Genomic DNA, 17,170 nt, shown 5'->3' with positions numbered 1-17,170 from the left:
TCTGGCTTAAACTGAGTATGGGCTTCCTTGTCATGCCGAGTTGGGCACTGTGGAAGGCATGGGCCTTGCACTAAGCCCCATAGAACACCTGCATGGCCCTCTAGGTGTTTGAGTCTGTGACCTTGGTGGCTGAGATTGACCTTGATGGCTGAGGGAACCTCAAGTGTGGTAGAATTCTGTGGGAGAAGAGCTGATGTCATAAGCTCGTCAGACTGGGTGGATTGGCCATGGACGGTGGGTGTCCGTGGAATGGAGGAGACCTGGGCTGAGTGGCTGGCAAAGTAGCCTGGGATGTCAAGCAGGGCAAGGGGTAGTATTAAGAACAGCTCTGCTATTCATCAGTAGGGCACACCCAGTTCATACTGATTTTCCATTTGCTTCAAAATTTCCCAACTGCTCCCCATGGAGATCTTGACATGTGTGTTGAGAAATAAAGAGCTAAGAGCAAAAGCGAAGACAGTGCAGATGATTTTTAAGTTGTAAAATATATTTTTTAAATGAAGCCTATTTGGGGCACCTGAGTGGCTCAGTCAGTTGAGCCTCTGACTTCGGCTCCGTTCATGGTCTCACGGTTCCTGGGTTCGAGCCACACATTTGGCTCTGTGCTGACAGCTCAGAGCCTGGAGCCTGCTTCAGAGTCTGTATCTTCCTCTCTCCTGCCCCTCACTGCTCATGCTCTATCAAAAATAAATAAACATTAAGAATAATAATAATAAGTGAAGCAAACTATTTGCTAAAGGTTCTCCCAGAAATGCACCATGCCTGAGAAGGATTACGTGGGATTCGGCTATCAGTGCAGCCAGTTGTCGCACAGAAAACCCAGCTTTACTTCTAAGCAAACCAGTGCCTGCCCTTGCCAGCCAGGGGAAAAGGTCCTCAGAAAGCCTTGCCTAGTTTTGTAATTTAAACTCAGACAAAGAGAACAAAGGCCAGATGGTTTTCTTTGATTTACTCTTCGCAGTGGGTTGCAAGTCAAGAGCATGAATTACTAAGTAAGTTCAGTTTTCTTTAATCTTAATGCATTGCTATGCAACAGCAGTAAGCTAATAATTAAGGACCGATCTGCCTCCTCCGGAAGCTTTGAGCTACAGTGATGTGACTTCATGTTTTTGGCTGATTGGGTTTCTAAGCTTTCATAAACATTGGTCGAAATCAAATGGGCAAAAGGGAAAACCCTTAGCAAATGCATCTGAGAAAAGGAAGATTTCATCCACAACTAGATATGTCATCATTTCCATCATTTGCATATTTTTGGCATGATGTAACTTGACATTTTGGGCCACTACTAGAAAGTAATGTAAATGTAAGCTATTTGTAGCAAGCCCACGACCTGCAGTCAGGATTTCTACTTCCAAACATCTAAGAAAAGTCTTTAGGGAAAAAAAAAACATTCTGCAAAATAAAAACGAGTATTCATTATACACATATCCAAGTGGGATTTATGTTTCTGTTAGATTTTTTCTTCCACTTTTTTATTGTATTGGAATATCTGGGAATCTGGAGCTTTCCCTCATTCATTACTATTTTTGAAATTTGTTGGGGCGCCTGGGTGGCGCAGTCGGTTAAGCGTCCAACTTCAGCCAGGTCACGATCTCGCCGTCCGTGAGTTTGAGCCCCGCATCAGGCTCTGGGCTGATGGCTCAGAGCCTGGAGCCTGTTTCCGATTCTGTGTCTCCCTCTCTCTCTGCCCCTCCCCCGTTCATGCTCTGTCTCTCTCTGTCCCAAAAATAAATAAACGTTGAAAAAAAAATTTTTTTTTTAAAAGAAATTTGTTGGCAATTCGAGTACAATAGGAGTCATATGTCTTACTTTACTGGGGACACAATAGTGTGACTCTGGGAATTCTAATAATTAGATGTTGGACTTTCTTAAAAACTTTTTTTTAATATTTATTTATTTTTGAGAGAGACAGAGACAGGATGCGAGTGGGTTAGGGGCAGAGAGAGAGGGAGACACAGAATCCGAAGCAGGCTCCAGGCTCCGAGCTGTCAGCACAGAGCCCGACGTGGGCCTTGAAATCACGAGCTGTGAGATCATGACCTGAGCCGAAGTCGGTCACTCAACCAACTGAGCCACCCAGGTGCCCCAGATGTTGGACTTTCTAAATGGATTGCCAAATTTTCTTTTTTCTCTATTGTTCATCTCTTCTAGATTTTTTTTTTTTTTTTTTTTTTTTTTGCAAATCTTCAATTGAAATATTTAATTTCCCTTTCCAAAAGAGTTTTCTTGTTCTCTGAGGGCTTGTGTTTGTCTGTTTTAGCATTTCGTCCTGGTTTTATGGATGCAATGTCTTATCTTTGGTCTCCTCCTTCCTGCATTGCTGTTCCCTTCCAGCTCCTTTTGGTTGTTGTCGTTTTAGTTGGGCATGGTTTCTTTCTTTCATTTCGGAGCCTTTCTTCAGGTGCCTGGTCCTTCTTGGCTGGACATGCATTGTAAGCAGAAGGCCCTAAAATCTGACTGGAAGCTCCCTGCCTGCCAGGGAACCTGGCACCTGGGGGACTGCATGGCAGGTGGTCAGGCGGCTTTTGTGTTGAAGAATTTGCGTATATTGGTTTCAGGAGGTCTTTTCTCTTGAGCTGTTTGGTTTATCGAAAAGAGGAATCCAGGGCACCTGGCTGGCTCAGTCAGTAGTACAGTGACTCTTGATCTCAGAGTTGTCAATTTGAGCCCCACGATGGGGGTAGAGTTTACTTAATCAGCAAACAAACAAACAAACAAACAACAAGCGGGGGGGGAAGAGGAATCCCGTGCCTGGAAGATTATATGCTTGTTTCCCTCCATTCTGGGAGCTCAGAGTGCAGGGGTGCAGAGAGAAGAAGGGGCCGGTGTATCCCACAAAGCAGAGTCTGAACCCTCTGTCCTGCCTGGGCCTTGCATTCCTGAGCTGGGCTGGGGATAGGAGGAGAAAGTAACAATCTGGCTTTGAAAAGGGAAAGGGCTGGGACTCTAATTGCACCACATTTCAAACAATCCCCATCATGTTTTTGTCTGCTTCATGCCCCCAAACGTGGAGGCACTTGGTCTATCCTGGTCTGAAATCTTCTGAGCATTCAGAAAGGTGACTCTCAAATCTCACTGGCATGCCAACGAGATGGAGGTTGCGGGTTTTGTCACTGTCTTTGCCAAATCACTCCCCGCTCCTCAGTTTGCTTTCCTACCCCGCAAAAACACGTTGACATCTCACATTGGCTGCTCTCCTCTCTCTTACTCTCTTTGTCCTTGTGAGTTTATACCCTTCTGCCTCCTATTCCTACTGTGGGTGTTTGGAAGGAAATAGAAATACATGGAAGGGTAAAATTTCCTGTATTGAACCAGAATTCCTAATTATGTTTTGATTTTAAAAGCAATCCATTAGATATTAAGAGAATTAGGTATAATGATTTCCCTGCACAACCAAAGGAAAGCAAACCTATTGTGTAAGATGGCAACACATCACATTTTTTAAACTGTTTCCTTTTGTAAGTGTAAATACATGCACATGGAAAAAATGTAAATCATATGAAAGAGTAAATAGTGAAAAGTACACCTTTCTCTCCCTCCAGCTGTCCATCCAGTTCTTTTCCCCAGATGCAGTACTTCCTGGCAGTTCCTTAGATATTGTCTCCTCTCTCTTACATTCTTTTTATTTTTTTTAATTTGTTTAATGTTTATTTATTTTTGAGAGACAGGGAGAGACAGAGCACGAGCAGGTGAGGGGCAGAGAGAGAGGGGAAGACACAGAACCTGAAGCAGGCTCCGGGCTCCGAGCTGTCAGCACAGAGCCCGACGTGAGGCTTGAACCCACGAGCTGTGAGATCATGGCCTGAGCCAAAGCCAGACGCTTAACCGCCTGAGCCACCCAGGCGCCCCTCTTACATTCTTGCTATCCCATTTACATACACTTTTCTGTCTTCTTAACAGGACATTTTGCAGATTGCAACACATTCTTTTTCACAAGTGCATAGCAATCCATTATATACGTATTATCATTGATTTAACCTGTTCCCTATTGATGGCCACGTAAACAATTTCCAGCTTTTGCCACAAAGCAAGCCGGTAGTGAGTATCAGTCTCTCAATCCTCATATTAGAAATAGGCATATTTTTGTGCAGCGTGCATAAGATAAACTCCAGAAGGGGACTCCCCGAAGTGAAGGGTATATGCACGTGTGCTTTCAGAGCTAGAGCCCAATCGCCCTCCAGGCACGTGGACTCACAGTAGTAATGAATGTAATGGATGAGAGTCCCTGTGTCCCCAAACCCTATCTTGCCGGGACATTACCAAAAATGTTTTTGTCGTTTCCAAATTTCTTTGTAAAAAAATCTAATTTCCATGCAGTTTCATGTGTATTTCTCGGTTGTAAGTGAGGTTGAGCATCTTCTTTTTTTTTTTTTTTTTTTTTTTTTTAATTTTTTTTCAACGTTTATTTATTTTTGGGACAGAGAGAGACAGAGCATGAACGGGGGAGGGGCAGAGAGAGAGGGAGACACAGAATCGGAAACAGGCTCCAGGCTCTGAGCCATCAGCCCAGAGCCCGACGCGGGGCTCGAACTCCCGGACCGCGAGATCGTGACCTGGCTGAAGTCGGACGCTTAACCGACTGCGCCACCCAGGCGCCCCTAGGTTGAGCATCTTCTATATTTTAGAGCCATTTGTATTTTCTATGCAGTGTCTGCTCATGTTCTTTATCATTTTCTTTGGGGATATTGGCATTTTTCTAATCAATTTGTAAAAAATTCTTTATCTAAAAATTAGGCCTTTGTCTGTCATACTTGCTGGAAAGCTTTTCCTACCAGTTTCTCATTTAATTTGCTTTATTGGTTTATGTTACCTTTTAGCAAACAGAAAGTAAGCATTTGATGTAGTCAAATTTAATGTTTTCTTTTCTGACCATCTCTGAGATCATAAAAAAAATTTTTTTTCTAGTCTTTTATGGTTTCATTTTTTTACATTTACTCAGGTGGTCTGTTTGGAATTTATTTTGTGTTTTTCCAGTCAGCTTGCAGCTTGTTTCAACAGGTTGCAATTCATCCTCAATACAAACCCATGGCAACATTTTTAAAATTGCAAAATTTCTTTATCTGATATAAACAGAAGACTGTCTCCCTCACCATTGTGGAAAGACAATTGGTCTTAAGGTCATTGCGCAAGAAATTTAATTTGCAGGTAGAGTGTGTGTTATGCAAGATAACGCCTGACACCTGACAACTGAGTCTGACCTTCTTTTGTCGAACTAGGAAGAGAAAGAGGAGCAATTCCTGGGGGCACCTGAAGCTAATCAGGGTAGCAAGCCTAAAAGCCAATTGTAAATCCCAGGCCTGAATGGGGTTCAAGATACAGAGCCCAAATCAGGAGACGGGAGAACCAGCAGAGATGGCCGAGCTTGGGGAGTCAGAGAGTAGGTTCCAGGAGACCTGGGTGTGGCGTGGGTGCCTGAGGAGAGCTGATCCTTTGGAAGGGGCAAGGAGAAGGAAGATTTTGCATTTCTAAGCAGCCCTATGGTAATTCTCCGTGGGATGTCGGAATTCCCATTAAACTCTCACCTACACTAGGTTGGGCCCAGAATCCTAACAGCTGGGAGAGGTTAGCTGTGACCTCGGAAGTATGGACTGAAATAAGCTTTCTGAAATAATTCAAGTAAATCTTGGGATAGCGTTATTATTTTCTAAATAAAAATCTTTACCTCTACTAAATCATATCCAAATGTAATGGTTGATAAATTGGTAAATTAATGCATTCCCTCTTCGTCTACATTTATCAGATACGTGCCAGGCAATGTGCTGAGCTCTGGGAAATAGAATAAGGTGCAGGTCCTTTCCCTCCAGGTGCATATCTAGTTGGGGTACGAGTAGGTCAGCAGCAGACACTGCAGAGCGGTGAGGTGCTCTGGAGTTGCATGAAAGGCCCAGGAAGGACACCAAGCCAAGTTCTTCATAGAGTTTGCTGGAACAGGAGGTGATCAAGCACTGCTTCCTGTCTAAAATCCCTACTCTCTTTATGTAGGTAAAGCTAGAGTTATAATTTCAGAATTATAATTCATGTTACTCCACTTGTCATCTGTGTGGTAACTTTCTGCCAGGGATTGGGGGAGATCTAGTGCCGCTCCGTCTGCATTGAGATTCTTAGTCTGAGCATGGATTTCAGGGGGTCTGTTAACCCCTTAAAATTGGATGCAAATTATACGTGCGTGCTGTTTATTTCTGGGGATAGGATCATAGATTCCATGAGAATCTCAAAGGAGAGTGTGATCCCAGAAAGCTTAAGAACCAGTGACTAGGGGCACCTGGGTGGCTCAGTCAGGTAAGTGTCTGGCTGGTGATTTCAACTCAGGTGGTGATTTCAGGGTCATGGGATTGAGCACTATGTTGGGTTCCATGCTGAGTGTGGAATCTGTTTTGGATTCTCTCTCTTTCACCCTCTGCCCCTCTCCCCTGCTTGTGCTCTCATTCTCTCTCTCTCTCTTTCTGAAAAAAAAAAAAAGAACGAGTGGCTAGATTTTCTTAAACCTAATTAAGGATCTCTTATCTTAACATTTTAAAAACATTGTAATCAGACCCTAATCTAGAGATGTGTGTGGTTCCTAATACCTGGCCCCTTTTAAACCTCTATCCCTTATCCTTTTTCCAGCTTCCTCTCTCCCTGTGCAAAAAGAGGAACAGAGCTGGGTGGCATTTTACTCTTTTCCTGTCTTTAGCTTATTTGGCAACCCCATACTTAACGACAGTAATAATGTAAGCAACTCTGTACTTAATTGTAATAATGTGATATTATCAAACAGAATTGGAAATTCACATTCCCAAGACAATCTCTTATGTTCACTCAGGCTTTTGGTTCAGAATGCTCAAGTTCAAAAATCATGTTCAACACACATTGAGCAAAGACTGTTTTTAATTTAATTTAATTTTTTTTAATTTACATCCAAATTAGTTAGCATATAGTGCAACAGTGATTTCAGGGGTAGATTCATTAATGCCCCTTACCCATTTAGCCCATCCCCCCCTCCCACAATCCCTCCCCTAACCCTCAGTTTGTTCTCCATATTTATGAGTCTCTTGTGTTTTGTCCCCCTCCCTGTTTATATTATTTTTGTTTCCCTTCCCTTAAGTGTATCTGTTTTGTCTCTTAAAGTCCTCATATGAGTGAAGTCATATGATATTTGTCTTTCTCTGACTAATTTCACTCAGCATAAATATCCTCCGGTTCCATCCACGTAGTTGCAAATGGCAAGATTTCATTCTTTTTGATTGCCGAGTAATACTCCATTGTATATATATACCACATTTTCTTTTTTTTTTAATTTTTTTTTAATGTTTATTTCTGAGACAGAGAGAGACAGAGCATGAGTGAGGGAGGGGCAGAGAGAGAGGAAGACACAGAATCTGAAGCAGGCTCCAGCCTCCGAGCTGTCAGCACAGAGCCCGATGCAGGGCTCCAACTCACAGACCATGAGATCATGACCTGAGCCGCAGTCGGACGCTCAACTGACTGAGCCACCCAGGCACCCCTATACCACATTTTCTTTATCCATTACATCCATCGATAGACATTTGGGCTCCTTCCATACTTTGGCTATTGTTGATAGTGCTGCTATAAACATGGGGGTGCATGTGTCCCTTCAAAACAGCACACCTGTATCCCTTGGATAAATACCTAGTAGTACAATTGCTGGGTCATAGGGTAGTTCTATTTTTAGTTTTTTTAGGAACCTCCATACTGTTTTTCAGAGTGGCTGTACCAGTTTGCATTCCCACCAGCAGTGCAAAAGAGATCCTCTTTCTGGCATCCTCACCAACACCTGTTGTTGCCCGAGTTGTTAATGTTAGCCATTCTGACAGGTGTAAGGTGGTATCTCATTGTGGTTTTGATCTGTGTTTCCCTGATGATGAGTGGTGTTGAGCATTTTTTCATGTGTCAGTTGGCCATCTGGCTGTCTTCTTTGGAGAAGTGTCTATTCATGTCTTTTGCCCATTTGTTCACCGGATTATTTATCTTTTGGGTGTTGAGTTTGATAAGTTCTTTATAGACTTTGGATACTAACCCTTTAACTGATATGTCATTTGCAAATATTTTCTCCCATTCTGTCAGTTGCCTTTTAGTTTTGCTGATTGTTTTCTTTGCTGTGTGGAAGCTTTTTATTTTGATGAGGTCCCAGTAGTTCATTTTTGCTTTTGTTTCCCTTGCCTCTGGAGACATGTTGAGTAGGAAGTTGCTGTGGCCAACATCAAAGAGGTTTTTGCCTGCTTTCTCCCCAAGGATTTTGATGGCTTCCTGTCTTACGTTGAGGTCTTTCATCCATTTTGAGTTTATTTTTGTGTATGGTGTAAGAAAGTGGTCCAGGTTCATTCTTATGCATGTCGCTGTCCAGTTTTCCCAGCACAATGTTGCTGAAGAGACTGTCTTTATTCCTTTGGATGTTCTTTCCTGCTTTGTCAAAGATGAGTTTGTGGGTCCATTTCTGGGTTCTTTATTCTGTTCCATTGATCTGAGTGTCTGTTCTTGTGCCAGTAGCATACTGTCTTGATGATTACAGCTTTGTAGTATAGCTTGAAGTCTGGGATTGTGATGCCTCCTGCTTTGGTTTTCTTTTTCAAGATTGCTTTGGCTATTCGGGGTCTTTTCTTGTTCCATACAAATTTTAGGATTATTTGTTCTAGCTCTGTGAAGAATGCTAGTGTTATTTTAATAGGGAAAGACTTTCTTTATGTAAAACGTTGTGCTCCATGCTGAGGGAGAGAGGAGGGGAGCAGGGAATACAGATGAATTAAACCCAGTGCCCACTTTCATGGCGATAAGACATTTTGGAAAAAAGCACAAAGCACAGTAGGGATTCAGAAAGTAATTATTTCTTACTAAAAGATGCAGGAGAAAAAGTCATGAAGATATTCACACTGGACAGTATTTCTTATCACTGAGGATGCCATAGACTTTTACCCTCCAATAACATTATCCTCTGTTTCTGCACCTTCAGAATGAGCTGTTGGGCCTGGAGGCTAATACCTGATTAGAAATACCCAGAAAATAAGCTTGGAGAAAAATTATCCTTTGTCATCAAATGGCACAGAAAAAAAGAGTGGGAACAACCAATATAGGAAAAATTGTAAAGAACATTGTTCTTTGAATCAATGTAAGAATTTTTGAAAACTGATATTAATAGGAAACCTTTATCATCATTAATGCCATATCATTATTTTAAAAGTCTGGCTTTAAAGCAATTTAAGGCAACATGCATATTTCCTAAACATCAAGAAACAGAAAAATAGTTTTGCTAAAACTATTTACAGGCTGTGAGCGCTTTTCTAAAGAGTAGATTGAGGAGTGTGTGTGTACATTTTCTTCTTACTAAATCACCTATAATCAAGCATTTACTACTGACAGTCATAACTGAAATTTGTACAGTGCTTTTTTTTTTTCTTTTTAGATCAATGCTTACAAGGCAGTTTCACATTCATTATAAATCCTGTGCAGTACATTGGCGTAGGCTAATAAATTTTCTTATTCTCTGTTCTTAGGGTGAATCAGCACCTGCCAAACTTTTGAGACAGCTCACGGCTTAGAGGAAGCCTCATCTAAATAAAGGCCGGCTAAAGTGACATTGCAGGGATTTAATCCTTCTCTGGCAGCCCGTGTGACCAGAAGGCTGATTTGCAAGTTTCCACTCTCCTAGGGTCCAGATCACTGGGTCTCGGGGGCCCTGAGGCTGGCCAGCAGGAGAAGTGCAAAATGAAGGAGGTCAGAAGGGAACGCCAGCAGCAGGGACCCAGGGGCCTCCACGGGGCTCTTACACACCACAATGAAAGATTCTCCGGCCATCAAAGGAAATAGCAAACTGGAGGCTTTGTCTTGGGACGCAGCCACCTTCCACAGAGCATCAGACCGCATGGTGGGCCAGAAAGTTCCTGGAGCCTGAGCAGGAGAGTGGTTATGGTAACTGGATGTGCGGGCCTATACAGTGAGAGCTGGGAAGTGCCACGTGAGGGAAGGTGGGAAATGTCTTGAGTGAGGTGGGTGGCTCCTGGCCTGGCTGGGCAGACTCTGCTGGCCCGTGTGCCTCTGCCCCCCTCAGACCAAGAAGGGGTCTGCTCATCAAGGAGCCTACCCGGATCTGCAGGCCAGCTATCACAGACACGGGGCTCTGGCAGGCCCTAACTCCCATCTCCCATCCCCGGGGCCTTTGGCACTGCTCCCCAAGCCTGCCTTCGATTGGTGCCCTTGGCCGAGACGGAGATGTGAGCCTGGGGTGGACGATGACTGCAGTGTACGTGAATGGAGGCGGCCTGGTAACCCCCCACTATGCCAGGTGGGAGCGGCGGGATAGCGTGGAAAGTGGCTGTCAGACGGAGTGCAGCAAGGAGGATGAGGAGGGGCAGCCCCGCCAGCTGACACCCTTCGAGAAGCTGACCCAGGACATGTCCCAAGATGAGAAGGTGGTGAGAGAGATCACGCTGGGGAAACGTATTGGCTTCTACAGAATCCGAGGGGAAATTGGAAGTGGGAACTTTTCCCAAGTCAAGCTCGGGATTCACTCCCTAACTAAAGGTAGGATCTGACCTTCCTGGATTGTCTCCTGTGGTATCAGGACCTAGTGTGGGGACAGGGTTAGGAGGCCAAAGCCAGGGAAGCAGGTGAAGCGACATTACGGTGGCCCTGCTGGGCGCAAGCCTTGTGCCACATGCCTTCCATTGTTACCTCAGTTGGTTTCCACAGTAATGGTGTGAGGTCAGGATTTGTATTTCCATTTGGAGATATGGAAACTAAGATCCAAAGAAGTCAAATGTGGTTTTTGGCAGTTCAATCTCGGAGGATTTTGACTCTAAAACCTCTCCCACCGTACCGTGTGGATGAGCTCACTCAACGTTGAGGGGACTGTGTCCAGTCAGGCCATGGAGAAGTGGGGTGGGGTAGGGCTTGGTTCCCAGGAAACTCATATTCCAAGTCCTTATTTATCACTTCTGTTTGTGTTTGTGTGTCAATGCAAATGGCACAGGAGGCCTCCCAGGTCACCACTGCCAGTAGCTAGCAGGGTTCAGTCTCCCCTCCTCACCTGAGGCTGCTACTTCTGTTACCTTTGGGGGAAAGGCTTTTGATCTCAGGACCTTCTCTGCTTCAGTCTACTCTGTGCTAGTTCTCGTTGTTGCTTGGCTCCTTGCCGTCTAGCAAAGACCCATGTTTCCTTGGATCCAGACACTCAGGACCCCAGACCAGCAGTGCCCACGACTCTGGCTTCAAGGAAGAACTCTACAGAGAGCCCGGCAGCCCTTTGTTGGCCCAGCCCAGTGTGGACTCTCCCCCATGCCACGTGTAACTTAGCTGAAGCCTAGAGATTATCATAACGGAGTTGTAAGGCAGGAAAATAACATTTGTGACTTGATATAATTTACCAACTTCCTAAAGCCCATGGACTCTATCCTGTTCCTGAGAGTACTGTACTGACCTGTTCTCACCATAGGCCCAGCCTGCTACCCTATCTCCAGTGTCACTCTTTTCTCATATTAGAGTTGACTCTTATTTTCTTTTCTGCTCCAACTTTCAATTCCATCTCTATGTTTGGCCCCTATAGAAAAGTCACCCCCACCCCCCAACACATATACACACATGTGCACACATACATAGTCCCAAGTCACTGGAGCTCCAAGTCTCCTGCCGTCTTGCTCAGAGCCCAAGCATCTGGGTTCACATCCTCACATCTCGGCTACTCACCTTGCTTCCCTGGGTAAATGACAGTACTTCAGCCGACAGTGACAGTGCTGACTTTATCCACAAAAGTAGGTCTAGTGCTGCAACTCGAATCTAATTGGGACATGTGTTGCTTTTCAGTGGTCTGGAGCAAGAATGAGAGACAAAGGGGACACAGGGAGACGAGGGGCCAGAAACTGGGAGAGAAGACATGATTAGGAAGGGGAGAAGAGAAGTTGGGTAAAGGCAAAACAGGGGAGGAACTCAGAAAGGAGAGCATGTCCAGCGCCTCAGAAAGGCCACGGGGCAAAGGCTGAGCAAAGGCTCCCAGATGGGGCCAACTTGGAGCTTTTTCCTGGGTGTGAGTTCAGGTGTTAGATTCCAGTGGTGAGGAAGCAGGGATTCAGAATCAGATGAATTTGTTTCAGGTCCTGGTTCAGTCCCTTCCTAGGCACTTACTCTTTGGTCCCTAGTTGCCTCAGCCATAAAATAGGGATAATGATTCTTACCTTAGAATTGTTGGGAAGATTAGAAAAAACGTATACAAAGTATATGGCACATAGTAGCCACTCAATAAAGGGTAGCTATCATTGGTGCAACTCGATTTTTTTACTTAAATAAACTTACTTCGGAAGGAAATGTAATGTTATTTAAATAATGAAAAACCAACGTCACTTGCTATGAATAGAAGGTAATGGCAAAAACAGATATGATGCAAACAAATTTAAAAGATTTATTATTTACTTATGTATTTGCCCAGCTTTATTGAGACATAATTGACATATAACATTGGGTAGGTTTAAAATATGCACCACAGTGATTTTATTATGTCTGTATATATTGAAAAATGATTACCTCAGTAAGGTTATTTAAAACATCTGTCACCTCACGTAGTTAGGATTTTTTTGTGTATGGTGAGAACTTTTAAAATTTAGTCTCTTAGGAACTTCCACAAAGTTTTAAAGGAAAACCGCCAAGTAACAAAAAAGTAAAACATTCCAAAAACCGATCTGAGACTTTCTCTTTGCCTTAATTAGGAGAATTCAAGAATAACTGAAGCAGGAATAGTGTTTTTATGCTGTGCATCAGTGCCATTTAAGGCGGTTTCCATGCACAAAAATCATTTTGCGCCCCGTGAGTGTTACCGGCTCCACTTTGGGAAACACGGACCTCATCTAGCCCTCCCGCGTGTCCCAGAAGTGACACGGGTTCTTCCTGCAGCCTGCTTTCTGCCGGCCCTTCTCCCTGTTCAGACGGTGCCTAAGTGAGAGCCGTGTCATTAAGTAGCAGAAGGGCATGGAGTGAATATTGTGGAAAGACACTGGCTTTGGAATCAGTGAGACCTGGGTGGGATTATTATTCTTTTTACTTCTGTGTGACCCAGAACAAGTTACTTTATCATTCTGTGCAATTTTTTTTAATGTTTACCTATTTATTTTGAGGGGGCAGGGAGCAGGATCCGGGGAGAGGCAGAGAGAGAGGGAGAGAGAGAATCCCAAGCAGGCTTCTCGCTGTCAGTGCAGAGCCCGATGTGGGGCTCAGTCTCACAAACCGTGAGATCATGACCTGAACCGAAGTCGTGTGGGACACTTAACTGACCGAGCCACCCGGGCCCCCCTGCGCCTCAATTTCTTCATGAGTAAAATTTAAAAATCTAACACACTGAATATCTACCATGTGCCTAGACAGAGCCACACTAACCATTCATCAGATGCTATTATTAGTCTGATTTCAAAAAAGTCTCTGTTCTTTAGGCCTGCCGAGTCACCCATAGCTGGGTTCGTGGAACAGAAGCCTACTCAGATTAGCTTGTTGTGTGTACGAGGGGAATTCTGTGGGCCCACAGCAGGGAAGCAGAGCCGGGTCTCAAGATATCACACTCTCCATCTCTTCTTTCTCTGGGGCTCGTGGTTGCTCATTTCTGCTTCCCTTGATGAAAGTCTTGCCTCTCTATACTTCCTTCTGCAGAGCGGCTTTCTCTGCATGATTATCGGAAGACGCATGGCCATGAATGGCTGTTGCCAGTTCCATGTCTACATGATGTCCCAGCTTTATTACCCGTCTCCATACCACTAGTTTCATTCTATGACAGCTCAAATTTTGAGGAGAGAGAATGTGACCGCTCACCCGCCAACCGATGACAGGCCGCCACTGAGTTCAAGGGCACGCCTGCATCGGGTCAGCTGCAGCCTCTAGGGCCACAGGTCCCACGGCTCTCTCAGCAGAGCCTGAGGTCCAAAGTAGTGTCTCTGAGAGGGGAGAGTAGAGAGCACAGCAAATCAACGGACACATCCGCCAGAGCCGATAAGCAGCTAAGCACAGAAATCAGCGCAAGCCCTTAGCAAGCGTCTAAGTCTGCAGACAGGCTGTTAAGTAAGGAGGGCAGAAGAAGACGCATGACAGCAACAACTGGCATTTACATGGTGACTTCCTGCTCAAATGCCGAAGGCTTCTTGTCTGTTGTATTACAAAGTTAACTGAATTCTAGTTCCTTGAGTTTCAGAGAACACGGCATTTTTCTGCTGTGCAAGTTGGGTGCCTCAGTGGCCTCACTGACATGCTCTCCTCAGTGCTGACCCACCACAGAGTAGCCCTGTTGTCAAAGGTTCAGTGTCACCCTCTGGCTATGGGACATATGTGCAAAAGAGGGGGATGAAGGCCAAAAGCACAGGGTGTGGAAAAATCAGTTCAACAAGCAAGTTTGAACAACAGAAAACGTAATGGCAGGTAATTGAGCGACAGAAAAGGAAATCCTGGGCCTCACTGGTAGGCCCATCCTGTAACGGGCTCGTCCTGGCTCCACGCCCTGCCTCTCTTGGGTGGTTCTGCCTTCGGTGGGCCCCCGGTCAGGAAGGAGCAGGAAGGTGAGAATGAAGGGAGCTGAAAGGTTGGGCGGGGGAGCAGGGGGAGCCCCCAGATGCAACGACAGGCAAGGCTCAGGAAAGAGGAGGGTGGTTCAGGTACTGGGAAGTGGAGTCTCAGGGATCCGAAGAACTGGCCTGAGGAAAGGAGGAGGGACATTTGGCCACCCTGAGCTGACTGGAAAAGAAAGAGAGAAGCAACGTTCCTTCCAAATCTTTACCTCTGAGAGAGGAAGGAGATTTACCAGCAAGTGGCTTAGAAAGCTTTGCTGGGAATTTCAAACAGCTGTCCCATTGCCCAGCCACATCAGATTGTACAATGTGGACAGTGATTGTGTAAGTATGGTCCCCATCAAAGCCAGCTGGCCTGGAATTGTTATCAGGCTTTCTAGGCAATGGGGACAGCCTGGACAAGACAATGGAGGAGATTCCCAGGAAAGCAGAGAGTTTCAGTGCTGGGGGAGGGCGGGGGGTGGGGCAGCTCCTAGGACAGTCGTTTTCAAAGGGCACCAGCTGTTTTGGATCTCTAGAAGGAAGGCTCCAGTGGAGGCCCCTGTTGGCTGGAGTTTATTTTTATAGCTAACAGCTTAGATTCCCTTGGGTCTTGCAAGCTGATAGGGCAGAGCTATGAGTCCCCTTTTAAGCTGATTAGAAATTTCTCAAAAGAGATGATGCACTCAGCCTCTGAATATTTTATGTTCCATCTGTTGTCACAAACAAAAGTAAATGAGGCCACGGGTGCCTGTCCCTTTCTCTGTTGCTGCCCCTCCTGACCTCTTCTTCCCTGGTCTTCCTGTGTGTTGCTCTAGTCTCATGTTTCTAGAACCCTTTCTTCTTTTCTCTCAATTTACTTATTCATCAGTTTATTCATGCCCCCTCACCTTCCTTTTTAAAAATATAATAAACACTCCCGTACCGATATTTTGTTCTGGGCCTTACAGAGTCGAGTACAATATGGTGGTAGCCTATTAGGAACTCACAGCAGGTACTGGAGATGGGATATGACTGGAAGGTGTGGCCGCAGAGTAAGGTAAATGGGTGTGTTCAGCTGTGCTCAAGGGGAGCAGGAAAGGGTCATTGACCGGGACAGGCTTGCAGTAGGCCTAGAGGTTTATGAAGCGCATGGAGGTATGAGCTAGTGAGGGGAGTATTTGGAAATTTAAAAGGAATTCGGCAAGGGGGATGCAGAAGGTGACACAGGCAGGGACTAGATCATGGAGAGTCTTCCTGTGCATTTGGGTTTTGTCATTTAGGTATTGGGGAGCCACCGAAGAGCTTTAAGCAAACAATTAATACAAAGTGATTAATATGATCAACTTTCAGTGAGGAAAGCAAATTGAAGTTGGGGCATGACAAGAGTCAGGGAAGTCAGAAAAAGTATTAGTCTAATAGTCCAGATGAATGATGATGTCCATCTCAACTAAAGAAGTGACAGGAAGGATGGAGAGAAGGAGATGCATTTGAGAAATATTTCAGAATATTGGAAAACCCTGTGGTCAGTTGCACGGGTGAGAGCAGGAAGGGAGAAGAGGTATTGAAATGATCCCCAGGGTCCCATTTATTTAGCAACTCAGAAGTGGGTAGTGACTATAGAAAAAGAAGCAGATTTGAGAGGGAAGATTTGGAAGCACTGATTTGGGGGAACATGAAGGTCATGGAGTCTAACAGCCACCCTGGAGCCTGAGGGAAAGTAGGAACGGGAAATAAAGAGTTGGGGCTTAACACCTCCAGGGGGTAGCGAAAATCTTGGGTGTTCTGGTTACAGGCTCCTTGGTGTCATTGTATCATTTTGATCCTTAGAATTTCCCCACATGGGTTATAAATAGTAAACATTCAACTAAACATTCAACGAATATTTGGTAACTTAAGTTACTATAAAACTCTTCATGAGAACCCAGTGGGGGCAGGGAAGAGATTTTAGAGGGAGCAATGCATGGCAGTACTCTCTGGTAAGTCCTCTCTGTTGTCACCTCCTGGCGGACAGGACTGGGGACTAACTCAGTCTAGAGTAAAGCTTCATAGAGAAGGCTCATGGATTTTAAAGAAATGATACCTCCTCTTGAACACATTCATTAAAACAGCAATTAAAGCTTGTTTTCTTATTTTAAAAACGGTTTAAAGCGGCTTTGGTGAATCCATCCTAAATAGGTCCAATATTGGAAATACTGGAACCAAAAAATGCTCATTGCGGGTGTTATTTATCATGCAAAGGACTAGAAATCCCTTATGTGATCCAATGATATAAGAATTGCCAGGCAAATGAGAGCATATACACTGGATAGAAGGTTACACAGCCATTAAAAATCAGGATTAATGAAGAGTCTACAGTAACGTGGAAGGTGCATGGAACAGAATAGTCCATGAAAAAGCAAAGTGCCAAATTGAGTTTACTCTGTGATGATATTCCTCACCCTGGGTTCTTGTGAGGTTAGATCAGAGCATTCATTCCACAAATATTTGTCGAGCACCTGCTGTGTAACAGGTACTCTTCTAGGGACTGGGAATACAGCAGGGAACAAAATAGACAACAATATGTGCTCTGAAGCTTACATTCTACTGGGGAGAGACAGACAAAAATAAGTCAGGAAAATATTCATTATGTTACATAGTGGTGAGTGATAAGAAGGAAATCAAGCAAAGGGGATAGGGAACAGAGA

General features: G+C 44.6%; 1 protein-coding gene across 3 annotated transcripts in view; it reads left to right on the top strand.

Annotated features, from left to right (window-relative positions):
* The window catches only part of NIM1K (NIM1 serine/threonine protein kinase), a 66,720-nt gene that overhangs the window by 39,334 nt on the left and 10,216 nt on the right, over positions 1 to 17,170 (top strand). For all 3 annotated transcript variants that reach the window (XM_045438768.1, XM_045438776.1, XM_045438785.1), the window contains exon 2: positions 9,489 to 10,515. In XM_045438768.1, coding sequence (XP_045294724.1) covers positions 10,224 to 10,515 — 292 coding nt within the window. In that variant the 5' untranslated portion in view covers positions 9,489 to 10,223. The remainder of the gene's footprint in view (positions 1 to 9,488; positions 10,516 to 17,170) is intronic.

This window comes from Leopardus geoffroyi, chromosome A1 (assembly GCF_018350155.1).
Source record: "Leopardus geoffroyi isolate Oge1 chromosome A1, O.geoffroyi_Oge1_pat1.0, whole genome shotgun sequence".
Taxonomy (NCBI): domain Eukaryota; kingdom Metazoa; phylum Chordata; class Mammalia; order Carnivora; family Felidae; genus Leopardus; species Leopardus geoffroyi.
This window is presented reverse-complemented; position numbering and strand designations above follow the sequence as displayed.